The 26,934-nt window shown below is 40.6% G+C and overlaps 1 protein-coding gene across 1 annotated transcript in view; it reads right to left on the bottom strand.

The window, feature by feature from the left end:
- Positions 1-26,934, bottom strand: part of cog5 (component of oligomeric golgi complex 5) — a gene marked incomplete at its 5' end in the record, with an annotated part of 60,373 nt that overhangs the window by 7,440 nt on the left and 25,999 nt on the right. Inside the window, 9 exon segments of the mRNA XM_054624515.1 lie at positions 1,575-1,685; positions 1,901-2,000; positions 2,189-2,350; positions 3,471-3,675; positions 10,543-10,624; positions 16,223-16,300; positions 16,414-16,526; positions 17,903-18,062; positions 23,621-23,751. Coding sequence (XP_054480490.1) covers positions 1,575-1,685; positions 1,901-2,000; positions 2,189-2,350; positions 3,471-3,675; positions 10,543-10,624; positions 16,223-16,300; positions 16,414-16,526; positions 17,903-18,062; positions 23,621-23,751 — 1,142 coding nt within the window.

The following is a 26,934-nucleotide window of genomic DNA, read 5'->3' as shown; positions in this document are numbered from 1 at the left end:
CTTCAGTTGAAAGTGGTCTAAAGTTATTCAACACAGATAGGTCAAGAACATTTTTAGTAGAGAGATTAAGCTATTGTTAAGTAGAACAGAAACACCCTGCACTTAATATATCTGATTTGATGTCTTATCTACCCTTCCCATTTCACATCCCGTCTTTGTCCCTCCATCCCCCTGCCTGGAATAAATTTTCACTCTGTTTTTACACAATCAAATTTGAAAGGCATGAGGTTAAATATTTATTGCGGGAGTAATCTGTTTTTTGTGCTATCAATCAGCCCGGCTGCTGTGCCAGGACACACCATACATGTTTAATGGAGGCAGTTGAAGGAACACACAGCACGCTGCTTTTCCTTTTATCCCCCTTTAATCTCCTTTGCTTCCTTTCATGTCAATGCATTTGTGTCCATGCCACCTCTGTATGCATTAGAAAGTTAAGAGTCCAGTTACACACACAGTTAGAGTGCTGTGTGTGCTAATGTGTGCAACCAAAAATGTAGTTAACCAACCTACCAATTACCACACACTAGAAACGAGAAGAAATGCTACTATTGATAGAAAAGTGCAGTAAACCAAACTGTTGCTATCTAATTAAGACATAGCTACATGCAAACATATGCAAAATCCTCTTTCTGCAATTCAGTAAAGCTGATTCAGAAAGCAGCAATAAGCTAATGATGGCCTCCAACCTGTTCATAATGTATGCCCCCTACCTCACATCAGCCTCTAACAAATGTTTATTTCTCTTTTTAGTGCAGTGCAAATGACCAGCAGTCCCTCCCTATACTTTCAAAATATTATATTTTGTGGAGATTCGGAAACTATGAATATCCAGCAAAACATTTTTATTTTAATTTGCTATATTTGTATCTCGGAGCGATTATTGAGGGCCGCATTTTTGCCTTCATTAGATTAGTTCCAGTAGAGCTGTAGACAGGACGCAGAGAGGGGTAAGACATGAAACACAGGCCCCCAGCCAGAACAGAGCCGAAGATGTTTTATAGAATGCACGTTTACCACTCAGACACCAAAAGGCTGTATAGAGCCGTTTGTGGCTCTAGAGGGAGCTGTGTGTGTAATCTGATAAATGTCCTCAAGCAATTCTCAGACTGGTCGAGTTCCATTGTGGAAAGTGTAGGCTCCAGATTTTGACAAGGAAGAAGAATGGAATTTGTTTAGTAACAAAATGCAGGAATAAATGCATATGGGACTCTAAAAAATGTTAGTGTTAACTGGTTTGTCTGGAGGCTACTGGATTATCAGCTATTTCACAAGTATGTACATTACATTTTTACCATTGTGCAGTCAGTTTTATGATAAAAAAAAAAACATATTCAACAAATTTTAAATCTAACATTTTCATGATTCTTTTGAAGTGGGAAAGCAAGTTTAACATCAAAATCACTACAGAAATGTAGAACTAATGTAGGACCACACTATCACAGTGCAATAGTGACATTTCTTTTCGGTCCGATATATGACAGTTGAAGTTCTGAAGTTACAGCATTCTTGACATAAACAAACTCATTTGCAAGTGTTTTTGTATTTTGCAATACAAAAACACAGCAGCCTCGTACCTTGGCGATGGCCTGCTGCAGACGATAGAGGGAGTTGACCACAGTGACATTCCTCCTCTGGCCCTCTGTATATGGACCAATCACCTGACTGGCCTCACCCTGAGTGCACAGCTGCAGACGGGGGACACACAGGGAGGCAGTGTAAGGTATGTAGACAGGATGCACACAATAGTGTTGTTTTTGTTGTACTGTTGATTTATCTATCCATTCAAACACATTTTGTGTTATGGACACATAGTAGGTTAAGAAGATACAGAGATAAATCTGAAAACCTTTTCATTTTGAAATTAAGACTGACCAACATGCACACACAATGCTGTACACACCAGTTGTTCAGACTTGACACAGAAGAGTTGGACGGTCTTGGCAGCATTCTTGGACACAGCCAGAGACAGCTTTGGATCTACTGACGCCACATTCAGCTCACTACAGACAAACAAACAAACAAAGAAGATGTTAAAATAATGTAACCTGGCTAATTATCAAATGTAAGCTATATAGTATGTTTGTAGTTCAACTGTTGCTTTGATGAACAATTTAGTTTCATATTTTACAATTACATGCTAATACTAATATATTTAAAGTGGGTCTTTGCTGCCATATGCTGTGCTTGCCTGCTGATGGTCTTGATGATGCTGTCCAGCTCGTCGTTGGAAGGAGGGTTGCGGCCGCCCATAGGGAACACAAGGTTGATAGGATCAAACAGGCGAGAGAGGGACTTGGAAAGGTAGGCTGCCTCGTACGGCTGCAGTGAGTCCTTCAGAGCCTTCTCTGGGCTGCGCGCGCACACGCACACAAAGAGACACAATATCATAAAAGATGCAGAGAGCACAAACGTAACCGATATTAACAGACAAGAAATGTTTTTAGAAAAGCATTATTAGTAACATGGATCTGGTGACAGAGCAGATAGAGACCTCCACTGTTCCGTTCACTCAGCATCAACAGGTGTCGAGATCAGAAAATAACATCACTTAACTGAATTAAACATTTCAAATCTATCATGAAATAACAATACACACAATGTAATTATTGTCTCATGTAGACATATTATATCCTCGAGTTGGCTTGAATATCGGTGCTGACATTTATTAATGGAGCACTTGAAGTGCAGATATAAATGTCTCAACCTATTAAGATTCAGTGTACACATGCTACTAGAGGTGTGTGTGTGTGTGTATGAATTCACTGTATTCAACGTCATTATCTCATGACTCAATATTATGATGATAGAGGACAGAGGGGGAAACTGTTCAAAGAGTGTATAGTTGTGAAGTGTCATATCTAAACAAAACTGAAGGACAGAAACTATTCGAATAGTTAGAAGCTGTAAAAAACAGCAGATCTGTTTTCATCAGTGCTTGTGTTGTGAAATGTGTTTCTGACATGCTGCACCAAAACATTTTTCCATGTGAGTGTTCCTGTCCTGTTTTTAGCCAGCAGCTTGATTGACTGCTGTGTACAGGAACTATGTCTGTTAGAGAACATATGCGCTTACAAGCACCAGTGCACATGCTCCCGTCATTCGCACTCAGGGAAATACTTTGTTTCTGTCATGTCTTCACTCGCTCTCCACCTGTTACATCATTCCTTTGTTCCTCAGTGTCTCCTCCCTCTCTGCTCCTGCTTCATTTCACAGTTCACCCTCCTACCTTCTTCTCATTCACTGTCTCTCAAACTACAGTTGCACTGATCCAATTTCTTCTCTCCTGACACCAATTCCAATACCTAGTTCAGATACAAGTGGTGGTTTTTCTGGAACCGATTGTTCTGTGTGTAGTAAATAACACAGGGCTGGGATTCTGCACATCCCTTCTTAGAGCTAGGGTAGGCAATGTTTTTTAGACAACTGCTTGTTCAATTCAATCATATATATGATATATTGTGTTTGCTCACTTGTAATCCTGTTTTCCATGTGTGAAGAGGTCCTGGCTGTCTGTCTCTGTGGCAGTGATGTCCAGAGATGCGTCCATTCCTCCGCTGATTGTTAGCGCCGCCTGCAGGCTGGCGCTGTACTGCTGCAGGCGGCGCCACAGCTCGTTGTACAGTTGCAACAGCTTGGGATACTCTCCTTCAAGCGCCTGCTTTAGGAAGGACGAGGCTAGAGAGAAAAAAGAGGCAGTGAGGGACCTGCTTATTACATATAATGATTCTGAGGAGATAAAAGAGTGAGCAAGGTCAAAAAGAAAATCCATGTGTAATGTTTTGACAGCACATTTAAGTCCCTGACAAGAACTTATTATACAGCCTGTAGATATGAAGGAAAGAGCTCTCACTCCATTTCCAACAAACCTGGGTAGACTAATGGGATTATAAAAGAAAAGTTCAACATTTTATCGGACAGTTTATTCGCTCTATATCAATACTTTGTCTGTGTGTTAAGCATAGACTGTATATAAAAATTGGACGTAGTCATTGTGATGTCACCCATTATTTTGTGGACTGCCATTTTGTGAGCATATTTGGACTGTGGAGGAGTGACAGAGTAGCCGTATAGAGCTTTGTTAGCGGTAGTGACCTGTCAATCACAGTAAGCCTGCCCAATTAGCATACCCTGCTTTATGGTCTATTTAACTCTAAATGGACCATAATTTGCCACCATAAACTCATGTTAACAATGTTCACTGAGGTATAAATAAAGAGAGAAGTAGGGTCATTTTCTCATAGACTTCAATACAACCAGAGGAGTCGCCCCCTGATGGTCATTAGACAGAATGCAGCTTTAAGACAATTCAGCATTGGTTTCGCTCGTCAAAACCAGAGGTTGCCACCTGGTGTTAAGTAATGCCAAGCTTAGCATAAAGAGTGCGGGCAGGTGGAAAAAGCTAGTTAGCTCCGTCAAAAGATGAAAAAAGCTTCAACCCCTAAAGCTTCATAATTAACACATTACGTCTTGTGTGTTTGTTATATATACACCAACAGATATGTAAAAAATGACAATTTGTGGTTTTAGGAGGAGTTAGTTGTGTAATAATTTATTTTGAACAATATTGTATCCATCCACCCAGCATTTCTGTGCGATGTCTCAAGCTACAGTGTAAGTTACTTGATATGATGGTACCAAACCTGACAACCTCACTGTGATGACAAGACACCAGGGAGCTGCATATATTCACTGAACCTTTAAACCACACCCTTAAACCACAAACATTGTTTTTACATTTCTGTGTATGGATTAAATGAATGAGATAGCAACAACTAATGATAACTAGATGTGTTAATAAGTGAACATTAGAGGTGCTGGTAGATGTATTTTTGAACTTTGGTCAGACCCAGGCTAGCTACTTCCCCCACGCTTCCAGGGTTTGTGCTAAGCTAGGCTAACCATGTCATGACTTCAGCTCTGTAAGTGATATTAGATTAAAACTGATCTTCTTACATCAATATGTGTAGTAAATAATTTGGGAAATATGTGAATATACATATTGAGAGGGCAGGGTGCTAAAGCATTCAATATCTAAGGAATGTAACAGACAAATTCATAAAATATAAACTTTTTATACTGTTTTTTTTTTTCAAAAAATGTTCTAATTTTTCTTTCTCTGAATATATAATGCTTAGAGGCCCTAAAAGGTGAAAGTTTATGAGAAAGGACTGCCTTGAGAAATCTTCTTGCTTTGAAGTGAAAGTGTTAAACCCTGCACTACTGTGCTGCAACATGCTTCCCAGTGTCAATATATAAACTTTCTAACCTATAATAAATTACTAATTTCTAACCAATGCTATGACAGTTTCACATCCCAATACATATTTTCACAGGTGGGGGTTCAACACAAAAATAAAGACAAGTGAAACGAGAAGAGTTTGGCATGAGAAAGACGGTCAGAGAGCGAATAATGAAAAGAGGATAAAAGAGGATTTGTGGAAACATGAGGAGACTACGATAACGTGATAAAAGTGCAAAGCTGAATCAGTAGAGTACCTACTGGTTCCTATCTGAGATGTAAATCTTTAAAAATGGCTCACAAAAATATATATTTTTTCAAGGCTTAGTAATTTCCTAAAACCCATTTAGCAAACATTTCTACAGGAGGAAAAAGTGCAACATTTTGGGACCTTTTTCAGCGACGGATTAATTCACATTTGATGCTCTATTGAGTATTTGTAGCAGCAGGACGGTGTGTTTGGGATTCAGTAAAAATAAAGTACAGTGTGTGTGTTCATGGTGATGAAGAACATGTCACCAGAGCAGGTTTTTAATGGAGCTCTATGGCTCAGAGGAAGAAGAGACACACACATTATACTTGTTAGTAGACACATTAACCGTTGGTTGGGATCGGCACAAAGGATTTAATGAATGAAAAATATAGAAAATCATCAGCCTTATTGTTTCATCAACCATGAAAAGAATTTAAGGAAAAGAGGGAGAACCAGAAGAAAAGCAATACTGAGAACAATCAGTCTTCCTTATTTATTTTTTTCCCCCAGAATATCTTCACCTCACAGCTTGTGTGCGCGCACACGCACACGCACACACACACACTTTTCAGTAAGTAAGTGCCAGTTTGAAGCCAAACATTTAAGCAAGCAGCCAAAACCGCCTCTCCTGTTCTCACTCTGTTATTCCTTGTAATCAGACAACACTCTACTGAAACGCCTCCAAAAGATCTGTGAGTGTGTGTGTGTGTGTGTGTGTGTGTGTGTGTGTGTGTGTGTGTGAGAGAGTGTGTGAGTGTGTTTGTGAGAGTAAGAGAGAGCGAGAGACAGAGAGAGAAAGAGAGAGAGAGATCATTGTTAGCATTATTAAGTCTTTCATTTTTCCTTTTCATTTGCCGCTTTATTTCTCAAATGAGTGTAGAGACTCTATTGAAGTGGAAGAACAAGAGAGGGATGATTGAGGAGGTGATACAACAATCAGCTCCCATTTAGAGCAGGTTCCAAATGGTTCAATTCCTCAGAATCACTTCAAAATGATCAATTTACCTTATTGATAGCTTTGTGCTGCAACTGGCTTAGCTTTGGGATTCTCATTCTTTAGGTTTGCTTTTATGTTGGACTTTAGAAAGAAAGATGTTGGAATGTGTTCATTCAAAATCACCAACATGTCTCTACAATATTTTGCACCGTGTTATTAAACTAGTATTAGTGCTAGTTTTTTAAGTTTAATTTTAATAACATATCCTGTACATATTTAAAAGTCTATTATTTTGTATGGAGCTCAATCAGGGATAGAGTTTTGATCCTTCAAAAAAGTTTTGATTTTCAACTTCGAAAAAAGTATTCGAACTAAGAATAAGCATAGTCAAAGGTTTTTCAGGTTAAATATAATTTAACTTTATTTAAAGGATAGGATCTTTTGTTTGTTACTTTCTGAAAATATTTTTTCAGTATCGTGCTTTTGGTCGTGATGATTTGGGTGTGGTGTCATCTGAGAGGGGCATGGACTCATGAGTGACATCATAACAAAAAAGACTGAGGACTTTCCAAATATCATGTTGGCCTCAGGAAAACAAGGTACACCAAGAGGTATTAACACTTTTTATCCATAGTTTTATCGTTATTAGCAGGGACAAAAACACCAATTTCTAAAAAAGAGCAATAGACTATGCCAAACCGTTGGTTCAACAGCCACACTTCCCATTTCCACATACCAGTATGAACGCAGCGTACTACCTACTTAGATCTTAATATGGCAATGACTCGCTCCACCACGACAGAAAAGCAGGTTAGAGACAACAATAGGGAATAATCCTAAATACCATAATGATGGGTTAAGCATAAAATAAAGCAGTGTTAGCTTTATGCTATCAGCTAGCTAACGTTAGTCTTTCCGGAATTTTACACTCCTTACAGTGTCCAGCTCTAGTTTTTGCCTTTAGTCTGTACTGTCTTTGTTAACATCTTTTCTTGCCAGAATCTCAACTATTAATCAGCAGGGGCTGCAGCTGCACAGGGCCTTACACATGTGCTCACACAGAACCCGTCTCTAAATATAATAAGTCATGCTAATATCAAAGTTAATAGTGTCACCCTTTCATAGAGTTAATAATATTCTCTGCTTCAGATCATGTACTTTTGTGCTGCCACCAATAATTAAGCATCCACTGCACTTGATTTCTTCTTTCCATTACGGTAAGACCCACATTAGACATGGCCCACTGTCGTACTCATTCTTCACTGATTTGTGGCATTAGTTAAACATGCATAATGTTTTTATATATAAGCTGTCAAACAAATGTTATAGGGGCTAGTGAGCCCTAGTATTCTTGTTTGAAGATTTTATTATTGCTAACCAAACAGAAGGGACCACCTAAATCTAACGTCATTTAAGTCTACAGTCTCTGCGTTGTAATGACAACATGCCTGTCCTTGATTTAAGAGTGGAATGGAGCGAGCTAAAGGAGAAAGTTAAAAAACTGAAATAGCCTACGATGTTGGGCAATATTGAGAAGCCATGCTGTGCTATGCTATGTAAAATTAATTTGTTAATCAAGGGGGACATATCAAATTCAAAACTATTATTCAGCAGCAGATGTGCTGGTAATCCTGCCTGATAGACCTGCCGTCTATTCCAGTAGGATTTGTGCAAATGTTTTAAATGACTTGTAATGGTTGACTATTCATAATGTATTGTAAAGAAGTGGCAGTTGGAGCTTAACGTTACAGTTACAGCGGCTGCGGCTGTTTTCTATCCCCGGCTCCTCCAGTCCATGTTCAAGTGTCCTTGGGCAAGACACTGAACCCCAAACTGCTCCTGAATGCTGTGCCTCCGTGTATGAATGAGTATGAATGTGAATAAGCTAAGTCCGAATGGGAAAAAAACTTTTTATCAATATGTTAGCCTTCCTACTTGCAGAATAAAACCCAGGACCTCGGTATTGGCTCCAGAAGTGGTACATATGGTACATATTAGTCTGCGAGAGACCTTCCCTTGGATCCTACCTGTTATATAGAGAGGACGTGCGCAAAAGGCAGGGGAAAGTCTGCTATGAAGATGCCTCTCTCGCTCTGCAGGCATGCTTCAATTGCTGGTTGCTGTTACCGAATTGTATGACAATATTGTTGAGTTCACAAATGTGGTGTGTCGCTACATGTGTTTTTGTAGAGATAATCTTATTCCCACAAATGTTTTCAAGATTTTCCCAAACAACAAACAATGGGCCTCAACAGCTCTTAAGGGTTGAATTTGTAAAAGGAAAGGTGGATTTAATGAGGGTAATGTGACTTAAGTTAAGGAAATAAAGATATACAAATAAGGGAAGCTTGGAATGGTATGAAATAAATGACTGGGAGTCAAGGATAAAGGCAATAGTAACATTGCCCCGGCTGGTTTTAATTCAGATAAACAGCTTGCTTGATGAGTTAAATAAAATAATCTAGGGCTTCTCCAGCTTTGGCTATTGATATTAAAAGTGTGGAATAACAGTTCAGACTCAACAAAGCATAACATTTAAGTGTGAGAGCAGACAACGAAACCGAGACGAAACAAAAAGAACGTGTGTTCACCAAGTTTCTTGACAAATAATATAGGAAATCTTTGAATTTGAATTTGTTACTTTAAATAAATCTGAACAGATTTATGAAATCTTTTTTTCACTATTTTGAGTGTGTGTGTGTCAAACTTAAAAACAAAACCTTTTATTATGGCAATTACAATAATAATTATGATTGCACTTTCTGTAAGTAAGCACCCAGTCTGCTTTTCTGTACACCGCCATACACATGCCAAGTAGAAGTGCATTGTCATGGTATATGTGTTTCAGCCGTGTTAGTATGGACAGAGATTATTCTAAAACGGTGCTAAAATGCTCGTGGGTACGTAAACCATTTTACAACAGAAAACATATTAATGTAGATGTAGCCTAAGAGTGCTGGGCCTGATAATATCTGTGGCCAGGTTCATAAACTCTGCGCTGAGCAGCAATGTAGCGTCATTCATTTTATTCAGCAACAGAGCTATAGAAACATTCAACAATGGTCGCTAAGACTTACCCCTGTGACATTATATGACTTCAGGCCATAGTAAATGGTAAATGGAAGAAAAAATATGTAGCAGCCCTGAGATTGAGACTAAATTAATTCATTTCAATTTTGGAAGTTTTACCATTTTTTTGAAAATTGTGTGAACTCCTAGGTTGAATCTTATGTTAATTTCTTTAACTTAAACTCATTGTATCTAATAGCTGAAGCTTAATGCCCTCACTCCCCTCCACCTTTCATACCAATTCATGGGTTTACGATCCATGATTTTGAGTTCTTAAATATTGTTACATATTTTGATATAAATTAATCAACAAATGATTAAATCAGCTTTAAGCCTAACACTACACACTATATATTTGATCTGTACAAGGGCTTGATCCAGTGACCCTCCAGTTCCCAAGCCAAGTCTCCACAGACTGAAATACTGCAGTGCATTGCACAGGCACTCTTCATGTACTAGTGTCCCAAATGTTGCTAAGGAATACCAGTAGTTTCTCTAAGGGAGGGGCTTCTTAAGGCATTAACGCTCATCACAAGAGTTCAAGTACTACAAAGGGTTTCGAACTTACAACCTGTAATGTTGGCAGCATATTGTGGGTTGTTAGTAGTATTCCTATGTTCCAGGCAGCAGCTGGTCTCGATCCTCTGCTACTGTATGACTTTTTAGAAAATAATGTCACCCATTCTGACCCATTTGATGTTATATTTTTCTTTTAGTTAAAATGATCATGGCGTTCTGATACATGTGCAAGCAGTGACTTAAACCAACACTGGTTTAATGAGACTCCCGTTTGCTCTGATAGCTCCATGAACAACAGATCTTGCTGCCACAATGATTTCCTGCTGTTAACTGAATTCTTATTACAGCCTGATGATTATGGCTCACTAAATGAGACCCCCCCACACAAGTTGTTCGTGCAGGTGGTTGTAGAGAAGCTATCTACTGTCTGTCTGAGACTCACCTTAAAGATGAACTTTTTGTGTAATTTAACTTAAAGTGGTAGTTGTAGCAGAGACTAAGGGGAAGGAAAAGGAGTTGTCTTACCTTCAGTTGCTCTGTGAAACTCCTCACTTAGTGTGTTGGTTACATCATTCCAGAAGGTGTACAGGATATCAGGCTGTCCATCCTGTCATCAGGTAGACAGAAGACAAACACACTGATTATTGGATATCCTTGAAGGCCTTGTGAGTGACATGAGTTGAATACTTTTGTGTATTAGTTTGTTGCACTTATTGTCTTCGTAGTAATTTGCTTCTGCACTATACTTTTGCACTATACTTGCTCCGGTTTATGCTTTTAGATGCTATTTAAGAAAGGAGATGCACTTATGACTTCTGGTGAATACCAATGTTGAATACACTTATTGTAAGTCGCTTTGGATAAAAGCGTCTGCCAAATGACTGTAATGTAATGTAATGTAATGTATTAACTGAAATTAAATAATACATTAAAATTGAGACAAATAATCCTGAAAATTGATTGCGATCGCAATATTAAGTCAAGTCCTTACAAAGCTCATTTGACATCACTGAGGTAGTCAGTGCAGACATCCTTCATCATGTTACTTCTGCATGATTATTATGAAATGGACCAAACTCAAAGCCTGTGAAAAACTGTTCTGTGTAACTAGTCATAGAAAAGAAAGAGCAGTAAGTGATGTCAGATAGGCATAGAGACCAACACACACCAACACCCACAGAGCCTGACTAAGGAAAGGGCTTTCATTGTTTAATGGGACTGGACATGTGTGTCTGTGTATTCTCCTCTAATAATCCATTAGAGAAGCCTGTTGCAGGTCTGCTGCCCAGCTGTCTGACCTCTCCTCCTCACATCCACTACATCCTCACTTCCTCTACCTTCACAAACCTCTGGGACTCCATTTTTCTTTCTTAATCGACCAACTACATGTGAGTGGAATAGAAAAGAAGAGAAAAAAATGGATCATTTCGGTGTAAGGCTGTTGAGGCTTGGTCTGGGTCTGTTAGTTCCAGTTAAGGAAAATCATAATGCTATCGCAAACCATTATGTTTTAGACAATAGCGTGCTTCCAACTCTGTAACAGTTTTTGTTTGCCCCTTTTAAGTTTGAACATGACGATGCCCTGGTGCACAAAGACAGCTTTATAAAGTATTGGAGGTAGTCTGCACAGAGCCCTGATCGCAACCTTATCCAACCCTTTGTGATGAACTGAAACATGGACTGTGAGCCAGACCTGGTCACCCAACATCAGTGTTGGACCTCAGTGATGCTCTTGTGTCTGATTGAATCCCTGCAACCAGTTTCTACATCTAGAGGAAAGACTGAAACCAGAAGAGTGGAATTCAAGCAGATTAATGGTTTTGGATTGACATGTTCCTGGAAAATGGATGGTAAGAGACTTGAATTTTTATAGCACCTCTCTAGTCTTCCAACTGCTGTACACTACTTTTAACACACGTTCATAGACTGATGGCAGAGGCTGACATACAAGTTGACCAAACTGCTCAAAAGGATCTAGTCAAGTGTTCATTCATACACACTCACGTTCTGAGGGCACAACCTTCTGGAGCTATTTGGGGTTCAGTATCTTGCCAAAGGACACTGACACGTCGGGGATCAAACTGACTGAGTGGAGGACCAACTCTAGTCACAGCTGCAGCCTCCAACAATCACATATGACTGGAATGTCCAGCTACTTTCTCTATGGCATGCATTGTAGGTTTAGAATGAAACTGAATATATGTTTTATTTCTATTATTTATTATTCTATTATATAAACTCTTGTCTAAAATAGTGCAGGCACAAATACAAAGCTCTGGGGATGGTTGTGGCAGCTATTTCTGAATTTGAGGGTATGTGTGTTTCACTACACTACACTAGCGACTATATTATACATAATATTGTCTGCCTCATAATGAGTTACAGCATATTATTCACAATCCACATCTCAGGTGTCTGAATGCTTCTTTTTATCTCCTTCTACTCTAATGTAATTAGATTTATTTAGATGCAGGTCCGCTGATATGACAGCTGACATTAGGACAATGTGTCTATTCAGTCATATTTTTACAGACACATGGCACTGTGGTCCATAACACTGAAGAGTGATAGTGCAGCTGCACTGCTGAGGAGCTGTGCATTTAGACATGTCATTAGGTTGCCAACTCACACCTCCATTGCTGGGTAATTGGTGAGAGCTTTGTTTCTATAGTAACAGTCTCCCGCTCTGATATGTACAACTAGGTTTCTGTGCGGCAAGAGAGTCAGACGCTGATAATGTCAAAATGATGTGTAAAAGACTGCCATGATTACTATTGATACAATATTTTAGTGAGCTGGTACCTGCTTTTTAGCCATTTTCATTCTTGAATAAAACTGTTATAAAACATTAAACAAAATTGTACAAGCAATTTCATAATTGTTTTAATATTTCACTAGTTTTGCTTTGCATTGCTTTCAAAAGCCAGCTCTGATGTTTCAAGTCTATCTTTAAAACTAGGGGTGTAACAATATGTGTATTGGTATATTGAACCGTCCGGTACTGGAGGTTCGGTTCGTTATGCGCCATCCTTCGGTATGCCTGTGACCCAAACTGCTGTTTATGTCTACTGCTCACAAAAATAAAACAGGAAATCTTTGGCTAGAGTTTTACTTGGAAAGTTTCAGCAGTGCACCAGTAGCTCTAAGCGATAGCAGAGCTGGGGCATGCTAGGTGGCTTAGCCAGGTTAGCAGGGTTAATCGAGTTGAACGCACTAGGATCTGTTACAAACTGTATGCCGACAGTTTAACTGAAGTTGAGTATATCTATGGATATACTTTAGTTTTACGATTGGAGGCAGGAGTTTAACAGCTAGTTTTGTGCTAAATCACTGTCTGCTCTAACCTCTGTTAATTATTGATTGACTTCTGCTGGAGAAGCCTTGGCTTACAAAGTCTGCCTCTGCCCAGGTGCTCCCTCACCATGGCAACCAGTGACACACGCACAGAAGCATTAGTGCACGCCCACAGTGCGTGTCCTATGAGTCTCTGATACAGAGATGAGAGGAGTGATAGCTCCTCATTTCAAGTGCCCCTTTGGTCAGATTTCAAACACCACAAACATAAAAATGATATCAACGCGATCGGCAGAGTCTTTTCTCTCTGTTGATAATAATATCTTGGCGATGAACCCCAAACTAACCCGAAATGAACCTAAATGATTCAGCTGTCTTAGAGCTGTTAATATATGCACCGTCTTCGGGCAGTAGCAGCCACACAGTCAACATTTCTTGTGTAATTTTCTAGTTTTCCCTATTGTACTGAAAACGCATCAAACCGTGACCCAAAAACCGAGGCACGTACAGAACCGTTACAACTCTACTTAATACAATATGATCATGTGAGAAAGGACTTCTTTCTAACACCTCATCTCCAGATAATTTTTTTTATCTTACTTGCAGTCTTTAGACCCGACGCTGACTCAAGTGACATCACTTGAGGACATTTATCAGCCTTTTATCAGCTCCCTCTGAAGACACCAAAGGATTATCAACTGTGCCAAACAAGCTTCACCGGCTGCTGTCATCATCAGCTGTCAATGATCTGGGGACGACGTTTGGCACTGTAGCCAATTATAATTCGGGAAACAGTTGCAAATGAATCCATCTACATACCGTCAAAAAGCATACCTCTCGATAGCAAGCAGGTGAAAGTTACTTTTAAGCTGGGAGGTGATTGAATGCGAGCGGGAGAATAATAATATTTGTCTTGCTCTCATGGATAACAGAACGTGCTTAAAGCCTGGTTTTCTCCTTGTCGGCTACAGTACTTCTCCCGCTAGCTGAAATAGTGCGATGTGAAGTGATGTGAAAGTGCTCGCAGAAGTAATTGGCGTGTGTGGCTGTTTGAAATGCACAGCCCATCTACAGTGGGGCAAAAAAGTATTTAGTCAGCCACCAATTGTGCAAGTTCTCCCACTTAAAAAGATGAGAGACGCCTGTAATTTTCATCATAGGTACACTTCAACTATGAGAGACAGAATGGGGGGAAAGAATCCAGGAAATCACATTGTTGGATTTTTAATGAATTAATTGGTAAATTCCTCGGTAAAATAAGTATTTGGTCACCTACAAACAAGCAAGATTTCTGGCTCTCACAGACCTGTAACTTCTTCTTTAAGAGGCTCCTCTGTCCTCCACTCGTTACCTGTATTAATGGCACCTGTTTGAACTTGTTATCAGTATAAAAGACACCTGTCCACAACCTCAAACAGTCACACTCCAAACTCCACTATGGCCAAGACCAAAGAGCTGTCAAAGGACACCAGAAACAAAATTGTAGACCTGCACCAGGCTGGGAAGACTGAATCTGCAATAGGTAAGCAGCTTGGTGTGAAGAAATCAACTGTGGGAGCAATTATTAGAAAATGGAAGACATACAAGACCACTGATAATCTCCCTCGATCTGGGGCTCCACGCAAGATCTCACCCCGTGGGGCCAAAATGATCACAAGAACGGTGAACAAAAATCCCAGAACCACACGGGGGGACCTAGTGAATGACCTGCAGAGAGCTGGGACCAAAGTAACAAAGGCTACCATCAGTAACACACTACGCCGCCAGGGACTCAAATCCTGCAGTGCCAGACGTGTCCCCCTGCTTAAGCCAGTACATGTCCAGGCCCGTCTGAAGTTTGCTAGAGAGCATTTGGATGATCCAGAAGAGGATTGGGAGAATGTCATATGGTCAGATGAAACCAAAATAGAACTTTTTGGTAAAAACTCAACTCGTCGTGTTTGGAGGAGAAAGAATGCCGAGTTGCATCCAAAGAACACCATACCTACTGTGAAGCATGGGGGTGGAAACATCATGCTTTGGGGCTGTTTTTCTGCAAGGGGACCAGGACGACTGATCCGTGTAAAGGAAAGAATGAATGGGGCCATGTATCGTGAGATTTTGAGTGAAAACCTCCTTCCATCAGCAAGGGCATTGAAGATGAAACGTGGCTGGGTCTTTCAGCATGACAATGATCCCAAACACACCGCCCGGGCAACGAAGGAGTGGCTTCGTAAGAAGCATTTCAAGGTCCTGGAGTGGCCTAGCCAGTCTCCAGATCTCAACCCCATAGAAAATCTGTGGAGGGAGTTGAAAGTCCGTGTTGCCCAGCGACAGCCCCAAAACATCACTGCTCTAGAGGAGATCTGCATGGAGGAATGGGCCAAAATACCAGCAACAGTGTGTGAAAAGCTTGTGAAGACTTACAGAAAACGTTTGACCTCTGTCATTGCCAACAAAGGGTATATAACAAAGTATTGAGATGAACTTTTGTTATTGACCAAATACTTATTTTCCACCATATAAATATATTCTATAAAAATCAGACAATGTGATTTTCAGGAATTTCTTTTCTCATTTTGTCTCTCATAGTTTTGGTATACCTATGATGAAAATTACAGGCCTCTCTCATCTTTTTAAGTGGGAGAACTTGCACAATTGGTGGCTGACTAAATACATTTTTGCCCCACTGTACATCCGAGAGCAGATCTCATTTGCGCTTGCAGATTTTTGACATTGATTTGCCGCCAAAGTCAGATAGTATTGTCATGTATAGTATGCTGTGTGGATGTCTTTTTTTGAGAAACATGCAAATTCAGTCATACTAAAACTTTCAATTTCTGTTCTTTAATAAATGGCCAGATTGGAGCCTTCTGACTGTTTTGATGCACCTATAATTATTACATAAAACCGGAGCAGTGGTCCCACCCACCTTGATGATCTCATCGATGAAGCACACATGAGTTACAGGGTCTCTCTTCTTCATCAGGACCTTCTGCAGATGTTGCACCTGGAAAACATGCAGCACACCTAATCCATCAGTCCTTCCGATTGAGTTTTAATTTTAATTAACTATTCAACACTGAATGCATAGTCAGTTAGTGGTTTCAGGGAGCTGTATACCTGTCTGCATGCAGCACATATCTGGTCCATCAATTTCTCCAGGTTGGTCCACAGAGCAGCACGGAAAGCTGCTGTGTTGCCTGGTGTCGGTAGCACTGCTCTGCCTGGTGCACCTGAGGGGACGAATTCACTCTGTAAGGTTTTTGTTTGTTACTTTCTTTCTGATATGATTCCTGTTCAGTTACAGCATTATTATGTTCTTATTGTCATCAAATCCCATGAAAAATACCAAAACCAACAATGTATTAATCAATCTTACTAACTTCCCTAACCCATCGTTGGTTCTCAGCAACAAGATCATTGGTTCAAAACTTTAAATACACCCTTCAAATATGTAGTTGGAAATGAAGGACCATGTCACCCAGAGCAACACTGTGGCCCATTAGAGTTGTCATATACATTCAGGTACATCCATGACATTTCAGCTCTGCATTTAACCTTCCTTAGGAGCAGTGGGCTGCTGTGAAGCACCTGAGAAGCAACTTTTTGTTCAGTTTTGTGGAAACGCAAAACTCCTAACGCCCGCTCAGCACACTGAGCCACCCCCGCCCAAAATATTGTATATTTGGAATAGTTTTGGGATAAAACAAATGGCACAGATAAAGAATACATCCATCCATCCATTTTCCGTAACCTGCTTATCCAGTTAAGGGTCGCAGGGGTGCTGGAGCCGATCCCAGCTGTCATTGGGCGAAGGCAGGGTTCACCCTGGACAGGTCGCCAGTCTGTCGCAGGGCTGACATATAGAGACAAACAACCATTCACACTTACATCCACACCTACGGGCAATTTAGAGTCTTCGATGCACCTAAGCTGCATGTCTTTGGACTGTGGGAGGAAGCCGGAGAACCCGGAGAGAACCCACGCTGACACAGGGAGAACATGCAAACTCCTCACAGAAGGTTGTCCAGCCCGGGAATTGAACCCAGGCCCCTCTTGCTGTGAGGCAACAGTGCTAACCACTACACCACCATGCAGCCCTAAAGAATACATATCCGGCTTTAATACACACACAATAATTGTTAGTAGATAAATTCATTGTTGGTTTGGGTCTTTTAGTATTTGTTGACAAATAACAAATATAGAATATCACCAGACTTCTTGTTTTTAAAAAGACCCTGCCACATTTCATTTTTGTTAATTTCAAATTTTTTGTGATATAATCCTCATAATGTGTCCTGAAACGTGAAGGGAAGAAACCTAATCATGCCAGTTTATCTGAAAGTATTGTGTCATTAATTAGAGCAATGATGTGGTCGATACATCAGAGCCATGAAAATAACACACACCCTCCAGCCAGAATTGACTATTCTCTGTGGTCATGGTATAATAATCTACTTTAGATCAAGCCAACTCATGAACTGGGTTAAACTATATGTGCTATCCTCTTTCATCTTTTAGAAATGAGGACAATGTATTCAGTGTGCCAGTATCTATCTGTGTGTACACACAAGAATTCTCTCAGAAGCACATCCTCCTTGGGTCTTACCTCTGGGATTGGTCGGCTGTGTCAGGCCCTTGATGTCCAAAGCACCAGTGATGTTGTCGTGTATGGTGGTCCTGTAACCCCCCACTACAGAACTGATTGTCTCTCTTAGACTGCCCAGGTTGTAGAAGACCTGCAGGGCTGTGCCGACCTGGGTTGGATTCTGACCGACAAAAGGAGAGAGGAAGGCAGAGGGAGAGAGAGAAGTGAGGTAGGCAGTTGTCTGTGGTGTTGTTTTAAACAGTTTGAACTCAACTCAATGGGTCTGGTAGTTTTCTAACACAAACACTCGAGAACAGAGGTGACAGCATCAGCTAAAAATACACCCTCATTGATTTAATGAGAGAGAGCTGTGGAAATGTGGCAGGGCAAAGTCAAGACAAGAAAAAAAGAGGAAGAGGAGAGGAATAGCACCTCTGCACTGACTCTGTTAAACATGGTTAACACGGGTAAACACTGGTTAACATATTTTATCTCATGTGTTTTTGTACACAAGAGGAAATGTAAAAATAATGATTTGTGGTTTTACAGGAACTTAAATTCTGAAACTATTCCTTGTGTGGAAAACAGCTCAGGTCAGAGTCTTGTCATCACCACGAGATGCCAGGCAACAAGCAGAGATACTTCACAAACAATAAGTACAGGGTGGATAGATAAACTCCTCTTCATAAAGAAACAGTTACAGAACATAATTCCCCATGTGAAACCACATATAAAACAAATCAGATACTACATGTTAATCACTGAACTTTAGAGGTGACGGTAGGTGTTTTTAAAATTTGGACAGAACCAGGCCAGCTACTTCCAACAGCTTCCAGTATTTATGCTAAGCTAGGCTAACCCCTTTATGACACCAGCTCAGATGGATCATCTTCTCATGACAATCTTCTAAGCTCACTTTTGGCAAGAAGACATTCACCGCTCTTATTTGCTGGGTTAGCCTGTTTCTTTCCTGCGATCATACATTAGCCAGGAGCAGAGTGGGTGGTGGAGCATCCTTAGTCTTTGGCTAGCTCGGTAGCTTAGCTTTCATCTCGGCTCTCCTCCCTCTCGACTTTGCTTTCAGTGGCGTTTGGTCCGGCAGGTCTGGCTGGGTGGTCAGCCGTGGGGGGTTATAGTCTCAAGGTCCGCTCCCTACGAAAGAATTCCCACGCCTCCTTCATTGTATTCTGACCAACAGAGTGAGTTATGGAGCTGTTGGTCACAGCTTACAATGAATTATACGAGTTAATTTACCTTTTTGTGGAAACAGACACTTGTCCAATATGAGAATTCCTAGCTGCTGTAGCTAAGGATTGAAAATCCTTCTGCAGCACAATCCACTCTCCCAACAATCCTACTTACACTTACTATACAACACAATTAGTTTCAGATGAAGCAAAGAATAGTCCAAATCAAGCTTCAATTTAGGACCCCAATGCCCATTTTATATAGCTGCTCACTTAAATGGAGTTTGGAGAGGCAGTGGGTTGGATGCTCTGAACACTCCTTTAAGTAACTGATTGAGGCAACTTTAAGCCACTGGGCTCAATTCATTTTATATTTCTGAAAGAAATGTGGACCGGCGAGGAGGAGTTTTTCCACATGGGTCAGTTTAGTTCCAACTCAACAGATGGGCTACAGGGTCTCTGCTGGCACAATCAGAGCACTGAGGTGAAACTAGTTACCTCACAGTCCAGGCAGCATGTCCAACTGCTTACATAATAACAATAGACAATCCCTGGGCTGATATACATGTGTGTGTATACAGTACATATGTGTGTGTCTGTGTTCTAGAGCAACATATGGCCACACAAATAACTCAGTGAATTTGTAAGCCAAGGCTTCTCCAGCAGAAGTCAGGCTATAAATACTTTTAGACTGGAATACACAGTGGAGCGACGAGTGTCAACGTGTGATTTTGTGTAAGAGAGAGAAAGACAGAGAGAGTGCATATGTCAATTTTCGGAAAAAACACTTTTGTCTAGACGTAGGAGTTAAAAAAACACTGGCTAAGAGCGTGACATCGGCATTTTGAAGTACAGCTATTGTTTTGAATGGCCAAACACGCACCAAAAGCATAATGATGCGCATCACATAATTTGGATGTGCCTTTTCCTACCTTGGTACGATATTTGAGGGTCAAACGAGGACCAAAAGAACAAATCAGTTTTTGTCTGTGGCCGTGAGAGCTTAAATCACTAAATAGGTAAGGACTCTTCCCCAGAGAACGTTATGATGACGTTACAATGTCTGATGGTGTATGGATCAAAGTAATGCCTGCAGTGCACCATAGAAGCATCAATCTACACGTGGCAAATTAGGTGCTTTAGTTCAGCTTTCAGTGTGCGTTTGGGCCAGAAGGATTTGGAGAGGGTTGTAGAGTCATGATATCCTGCTATTTCACACTCTCCCACCAGCTTCAAACACACCTGATTAACTTCTCTTTGCCTTCTCACATTCACACGCACGCAAACACAGAAGAACACACCATCTTTAATTGGACAAGGCCCCCTTGAGAAAATGGGCTTTCTGGGGCAGATGAAGGTTAACAGAGCTCACATATTTCCCTCTCTCCTATGTAGTTTACAGGATGACACATGTAAAAAGTGCTCATATCTCTTCTACCGGTGTCCTAAATTGTTACTCAGAACCAACAGCTTATCACATTTAAAAAAATATATAAACAAATTCCCATTTCTTTAAAAAGTTAGAAAGTGTAAGAACTAGGAAGAAATGAAATATATGTGATTTCAAGAGATATTCACCAGAGTGCAAAATAAATAATCGCAACAGCAAATAATTTAACTAATTTAACCAGTGTAACTGCACCACGACTTTAGGGCTGCTTTAATATCTATGACCCACTTACTCCTTTGAAAGAGTCACAGCTGGGTGGAATGACAGGGCTGCTCGCCAGATTTGCCTAACAATGTGCATGGCAGCAAACAGCATTCTTACAGATATTCAGCAGTTCTCAAATAGGCCCGAAGTATAGTTGATGTGTACGTTTGGTAGGGTTGGGCCAGTTGAAACATTTTAAAACCCGTTAGATATTAAGACAGCCAACACCAGACCGGGCTGGTAAACCAAATTTTAGCACTAGGTGCCAGAATTGACTAAGAAGCTGCTCCACCAAAACACGAAGGAGCGGCTTGTCACTAGAAATAAAATAGCCTGTTCACCTTAAAGGTCAGCCCACCTTAAGTGAGTCTTGGGCGAAGTTGTCTGGCTAACTAACTCTCTTCACTTTAATCAGCAGGTGGCAAACCAGGCAGGGGAACTTGGCTTGGGTCTTGGAGTTGCATTTATTCACTGACAAATAGCCTAACTGTAGACACTGTGCATTTAAACATTATAGCTATAACGCTATTGCCAGGAAATGAACTAAGCACCTGCCAGATACAGGATACATTTTAGACATTGCTAAGACATGCCCAGTTGCATTAATTGTCAGCTCAATTTCTGAAACTGCTGTAGCATTACAATCATAGAACAGCACAATACTGACTTGTCAAGCACATTTCAAAATATGGTGAACGGACGCTAATGACTGATTATCTGGTGAAAGCAATATGCTTTCCTACACTGTGACAACAGTGTGTGGATAAAGAATGTTGTTCAATTTTACTCATTTAGGGGTCCTGATCAGCTAGTAGCAAAATGGCAATAGCCTGGTTTCAAACAGTAGATGGCAGTCGCTTAGCATATTTATAGCACAATATGTAGTAACTACTTTGTCCTAAAATTTTAAGATTTGGACTTTCAGCCATCAACAACACTACTAAATACCTATGTACGTTGGTTTTCAGCAGAAAAATAAATAAATTTGGGGGTTAAACTACCCTTGGAATATAAATAGGGATTAATATTACATCATATGTTCCATATTTCTACTGTCTGATACCACTGACTCAGTGTTTAACATTCTAAAGAGTTCTACATGTATTTCATTAGCCGCAGACAAAACTAAAAAGGTGCAGACAGTAGAGCGCAGATCTCTGCCAGATGTTTCTGCTAATTCACTGCTGTATTGTGTGATTGAATGAAATGTTGGGAATCACCACTCATAATGGCAACTGAGCCACTTAACCCAGTTTCCCAGTATCATTCAATTTTTACACCTAGGTGTAAAAACATGCTCTCAATGAAAGGAGCCGACCTCCACATTGTTCCATCTCTTCTTGCTCAAGTCTGCAGTGCTAAGACTACAGATTAACCCTTTGGCTCTCAAGTATGGCCTGCTAAATGCGCAGCATCCTTTTTTAATGGCACAAGAGCCTGCCTCAAGAGCCTGCCTCAGGATTTCTAATTAGCTCCAAATGCACTGCTAACCCAGCGTGATTTTAGTGTCAGCAGCTACAACAAAGTCTGCCAAACAAGGAGCAACAGGCAAGTTAGCATTGAGATGCTAACTCAAAGAGAACAAAGGGCTGGAGTGACTGATCAGAATACAGCACAGCAAGGACGGAATCTTTTGATATCACAACCTAAACTTTTCCCGATCTGGCTTTTGACCCAACGATGTAATTGCCAGCTAACAAAGGAATCCCTTCTCCCCCTACGGATTGGGTGGGGGGAGAAGGGGCCTAGCACAGTGCAACATCAGCGCAATAATGGCACATGGCAGAGCAAGACGTTTAAACAGGCCCTATTACACTCTTTTCAGGTGCATATTTTTATCTCAAGTAACAGTTACAACATGTTTACATGCGATAATGCTCATGATCCTCCTTGTTTTTCTCTTCCTGGCTGTCTTGCAGCACCTCTTCTCACCCTTTCTCTGAAATGCAAAAGTCTGCTCTGATTGGTCAGCTAGCCCGCTCTGTTGTGATTGGTCAACGTTTCACATTTCAAAAAACTCTTCCTCCGGAGCTTCAGCTCCGTCTCTCTCTTTTGTTGTTTGAGGGCGAAACTAGCAGGAAGGAGTTTTACGTCACTTCTGTAACATTGTGACCTCATAAAGTTACAGAAGTGAAGGAGATAATTCAATGGAGCCGTTTCAGGCAGCTCAGGAGCAGTGTTTCTGAGGGGGAGGGTAACTCCTTTTAGGCTGGACTTTTACAATCTACGGACCTTTTACATGTACAAAAATATATATAACACACTAAAGGAGAGGGAAAAAGTGTAAAAGCATAATAGGGCCACTTTAACTTAATCTTCTGTCAGTGTTGTTGTCATTGTTTTGATTTGATTTCATGTTATTCAGAGCTTTGTTGTTGTAATGTCTGTTTATATACAGAATTGATTAGGCAGTTGATGTGCAGTTCTGCTCCACACAGACATAGGGTCATACACAAAAGTAAACTTCCTCATTGCTAACCAGCTGAACCAAAATAGTGAATTGGCTTTAACCATATCGACTAAAAAATTCAGAGAGAATCTCAGAACTCCCGAAACACAGTCTTTGTCCTGACTGAACACATGTGTTCAGATTAGACAAAGAGACCAAGTGGCTGAGGTCGAAGCTGCCATCTTTGATTCAGTCATCTTTGTTGGTTTTACCATGTCAGCTGTTAAATGTAAATAATAGGTCACTTTTTAAGAGTTTATATACAGTATTTGATTTAAAAACGTTGCTAATATTTTACTTATTCCTGCAAATAATTATTTTAACTTGAATTTTCTTAACACAGGGGTCAAAGTTCAAGCTGCAGAATAGGCCCTGTCAATCTAGTGCAACCAAAAGCAAATTGTTGTGTTTCTTTATTTATTTTTTTTAAATGAGTGCTGCGAATGTACCTGGATTTCCATGCCTTGCTCCAGCAGTCTCTTTGCCTGGTTCTCCACCTCCAGCCTCGCTCGGCTGATCAGCAGCAAGTCATTCTCAATCACCTCAATGCCACTCAGATCCACACCTTGTGACAGATAGTCTAGAGCATGGGCAAGCAAACACACACACACACACACATATTAATTAATACATTTACATTTCAATGCCATTCCAAAGACTCAAATATCCAGTTCTCTATCCTCTTTTGTTTTTTCGAACAAACAACAGTTTTTGTATATTTAATTAACTAATTAGCAAGACCGAGAGCTTAGTCTTATTTATTGATATTATAGCGCATTCCCTGCACCAACCAAAAATGTATAAAGCCCAATGTGAAACTGTGAACCTGTGAAAATACAATTCACAGGAATTACACAAATAAGTACAGTTGTTTTGTGAAGCTTAATATTCACTTTTGTTTTACAAATGTCCAAGTAAACCTTGACCTCGACTCTTGAGGTCACTTTTGAAGTGTGGTTAGTAGGCATGTCACAATATTCAATTTTAGTTGACGATTGTCATACAAATAATTGCATTTAATGTTTTAGTTGTCTGTTCATTTCATGCCAGATCGTGGAGCTGTTGACTTTGGCTGTGCATGTAGTCTTAAATCCAATTCAATGGCTGCTCATCGAAATTATCAGTCATTGACAAAGAAGCCAAAATTAACGGGCAATGGAAACACATTGGCACATTGACAAAGCTCTCCATATTCCGGCACTGGAGAATTGTGGTACAAACCTCATGTCAAGAGGCGGACCCAAAGCAGACAAGTGAAGGCTTCTCCCATAGTGCTGCCTGTCAGCTTCAACTTGAGGGTATTGGAAAAAGGCAACTTTTTGGTACCTTAATGATTGTTTTATTTCAAACCTGGAGTATGTTTCACATACTCCAGGTTTGAAGTCAAATTGCTTATCATTGATGATCCATATTGGCAGATACAGATCGCAGCTACCGTCCCAAAAATACTTTCAACAACTCGGAAGTCAGTGTAAACCATCAGATACTCTTAATGTTATCCTTTTACTCTGTTATAGTCACTTTTAGTGGTTATTTGCATAGAAATGGTTCTAATGAGAAAATAAAACATTTTAATTTTATTGATTAAAAAAGTCTAGCTGCTTAGAGCTACTGATAGGAAGTTAAATAGCTCATAACTCCCTCTCTAATAATATTTTTTGTAATGCTGTGAAAATATCTCTCTCACCAAAAACTAGATTTACACGATTACATTTGAACACATCATGATAATGTTAAAAATATCCTCCACCCAATACTAATTTTGGCTAAACAGAGCCTGAACATACAGTGGGGCAAAAAAGTATTTAGTCAGCCACCAATTGTGCAAGTTCTCCCACTTAAAAAGATGAGAGAGGCCTGTAATTTTCATCATAGGTATACCAAAACTATGAGAGACAAAATGAGAAAAAAAATTCCTGAAAATCACATTGTCTGATTTTTAAAGAATATATTTGCAAATTATGGTGGAACTTGCCTATACTTAAAATAGGGACCATTATCTAGACAAAAAGTGATATTTCTTTCTTTTTATTGATTCCATGTCTTTTAAGGAACACCAGTAGACTTTTCTACGGATGGATCAAAGTATCATATTTAAATCCCCTGACTTTTTCTAACGTATTCTGATCAATGACTTTTACAATGGCCAGTCAGTCTGAAATTTCATCAACACATCTTCTTTGTGATTACATTATCATATTTCTGTTGTTTATTTTCATCCTTCATTTACAGAAATGATGACAGCGGGACTAGTCAGCTTGACAGATTTGTCAGCAACACTTGTTTCAACACTTCTGCGTGTTTAACATTTACATTCTGCTCTTCCCCTGCATTGTTTGTCCACCCACATCCTTCAGACAGCCTGATTGTGCATAAGAGGAAGAAAAATTGACTTGCCTCACAAATGAATCCCGTTTTGAGCTGATATAAAATTAAAAGTGATGCAACCCGGTCAATAAATGTGGTTTTGCCACACTTGCGCTCTACCATGATGATTCTAGCAGCAGTGACTGCTGCCATGTGCTCTAGAAAATGTGCTGGATAATGCTGTGTATGTGGAGGATCAGGTGAACAATAAGTGTCTCCTACGAGTTTTAAGGCAGTGACTCTGCAGTCCTGGGAAAAAGGAATAGAAATCCGGACTGGGCAGAGAGATGAGCAGGCTGGAACAGGGAGACACGGCCAAGATATGATGTGAGACGACAGACAGCAGACATCAGACGGTTGTGTGTTTGATTAAACCACAACTTGCTGTTGCAACCACCTTCTGACAAACTTGTTGAACAGTCTGAAGTTAAAATATATGGTTAAAACAAACCCGGTGAGAAAAGAACTGAGAAAGATCAAGGTGAGAAAGGCCCTGGGTCCAGATGGCATCAGCTCAAGGCTCCTCAAATCCTGCGCAGACCAGCTGTACGGGATATTGGAGCACGTCTTCAACTTGAGCCGGGGTGGACCACCACCTCACGGCATGGACCTTGGACTACCTCACCAACCGTCCACAGTATGTGAGGATATGGGAGTGTGAGTCCGACCTGGTGTCCTGCAGCACGGGGGACCCACAAGGAACCGTTCTGGCTCCATTCCTCTTCATCATTTACACCTCAGGCTTCAAACACAACTCTGCTAACTGCCACCTGCAAAAGTTCTCTGATGACTCTGCAATCGTCGGCCTCATTTCCGAAGGTGATGAGAGGGAACTGAACCAGGACTTTATCTGATAATGCCAGCGGAACCGCCTCCAGATCAACTCTGGTGGACTTCCACCGGGGTAAACACTCTCCTCCGGTACCAGTGAACATCCAGGGAATGGACATTGAGATTGTGAAATCTTATAAGTTACTGTGTGTTCACTTGAACAATAAACTGGACTGGACTGATCACACATATGCACTTACAAAAAGGGTCAGAGCTGAGGAGACTGAGGTCTTTTGGAGTGCAGGGAGCACTCCTGAGGACCTTCTTCGACTTCTTCTATGGAGTGGTCTGCTGGGGCAGCAGCATCTCGACAGCTGACAGGAAGAGACTAAACAGACTTGACAGGAAGGCCAGCTGTGTCCTGGGATGTCCACTGGATACGGTGGAGGTGGTGGGAGACAGGAGGATGATGGCCAAGCCATCATCCCTGATGGACAACACCTCCCACCCCATGCGGGACACTCTGTACAGCTCCTTCAGCCACCGGCTGCTTCACCCGGTGTGTGAAGGAGAGGTACCGCAGGTCCTTCCTTCCTGCCACTGTCAGACTGCGCAACCAACTCTG

The sequence above is a fragment of the Anoplopoma fimbria genome, chromosome 23 (assembly GCF_027596085.1).
Source record: "Anoplopoma fimbria isolate UVic2021 breed Golden Eagle Sablefish chromosome 23, Afim_UVic_2022, whole genome shotgun sequence".
Classification (NCBI taxonomy): Eukaryota; Metazoa; Chordata; class Actinopteri; order Perciformes; family Anoplopomatidae; genus Anoplopoma; species Anoplopoma fimbria.
Note: the sequence above shows the minus strand (reverse complement) of the source record. Positions and strands in the feature narration are given on the sequence as shown.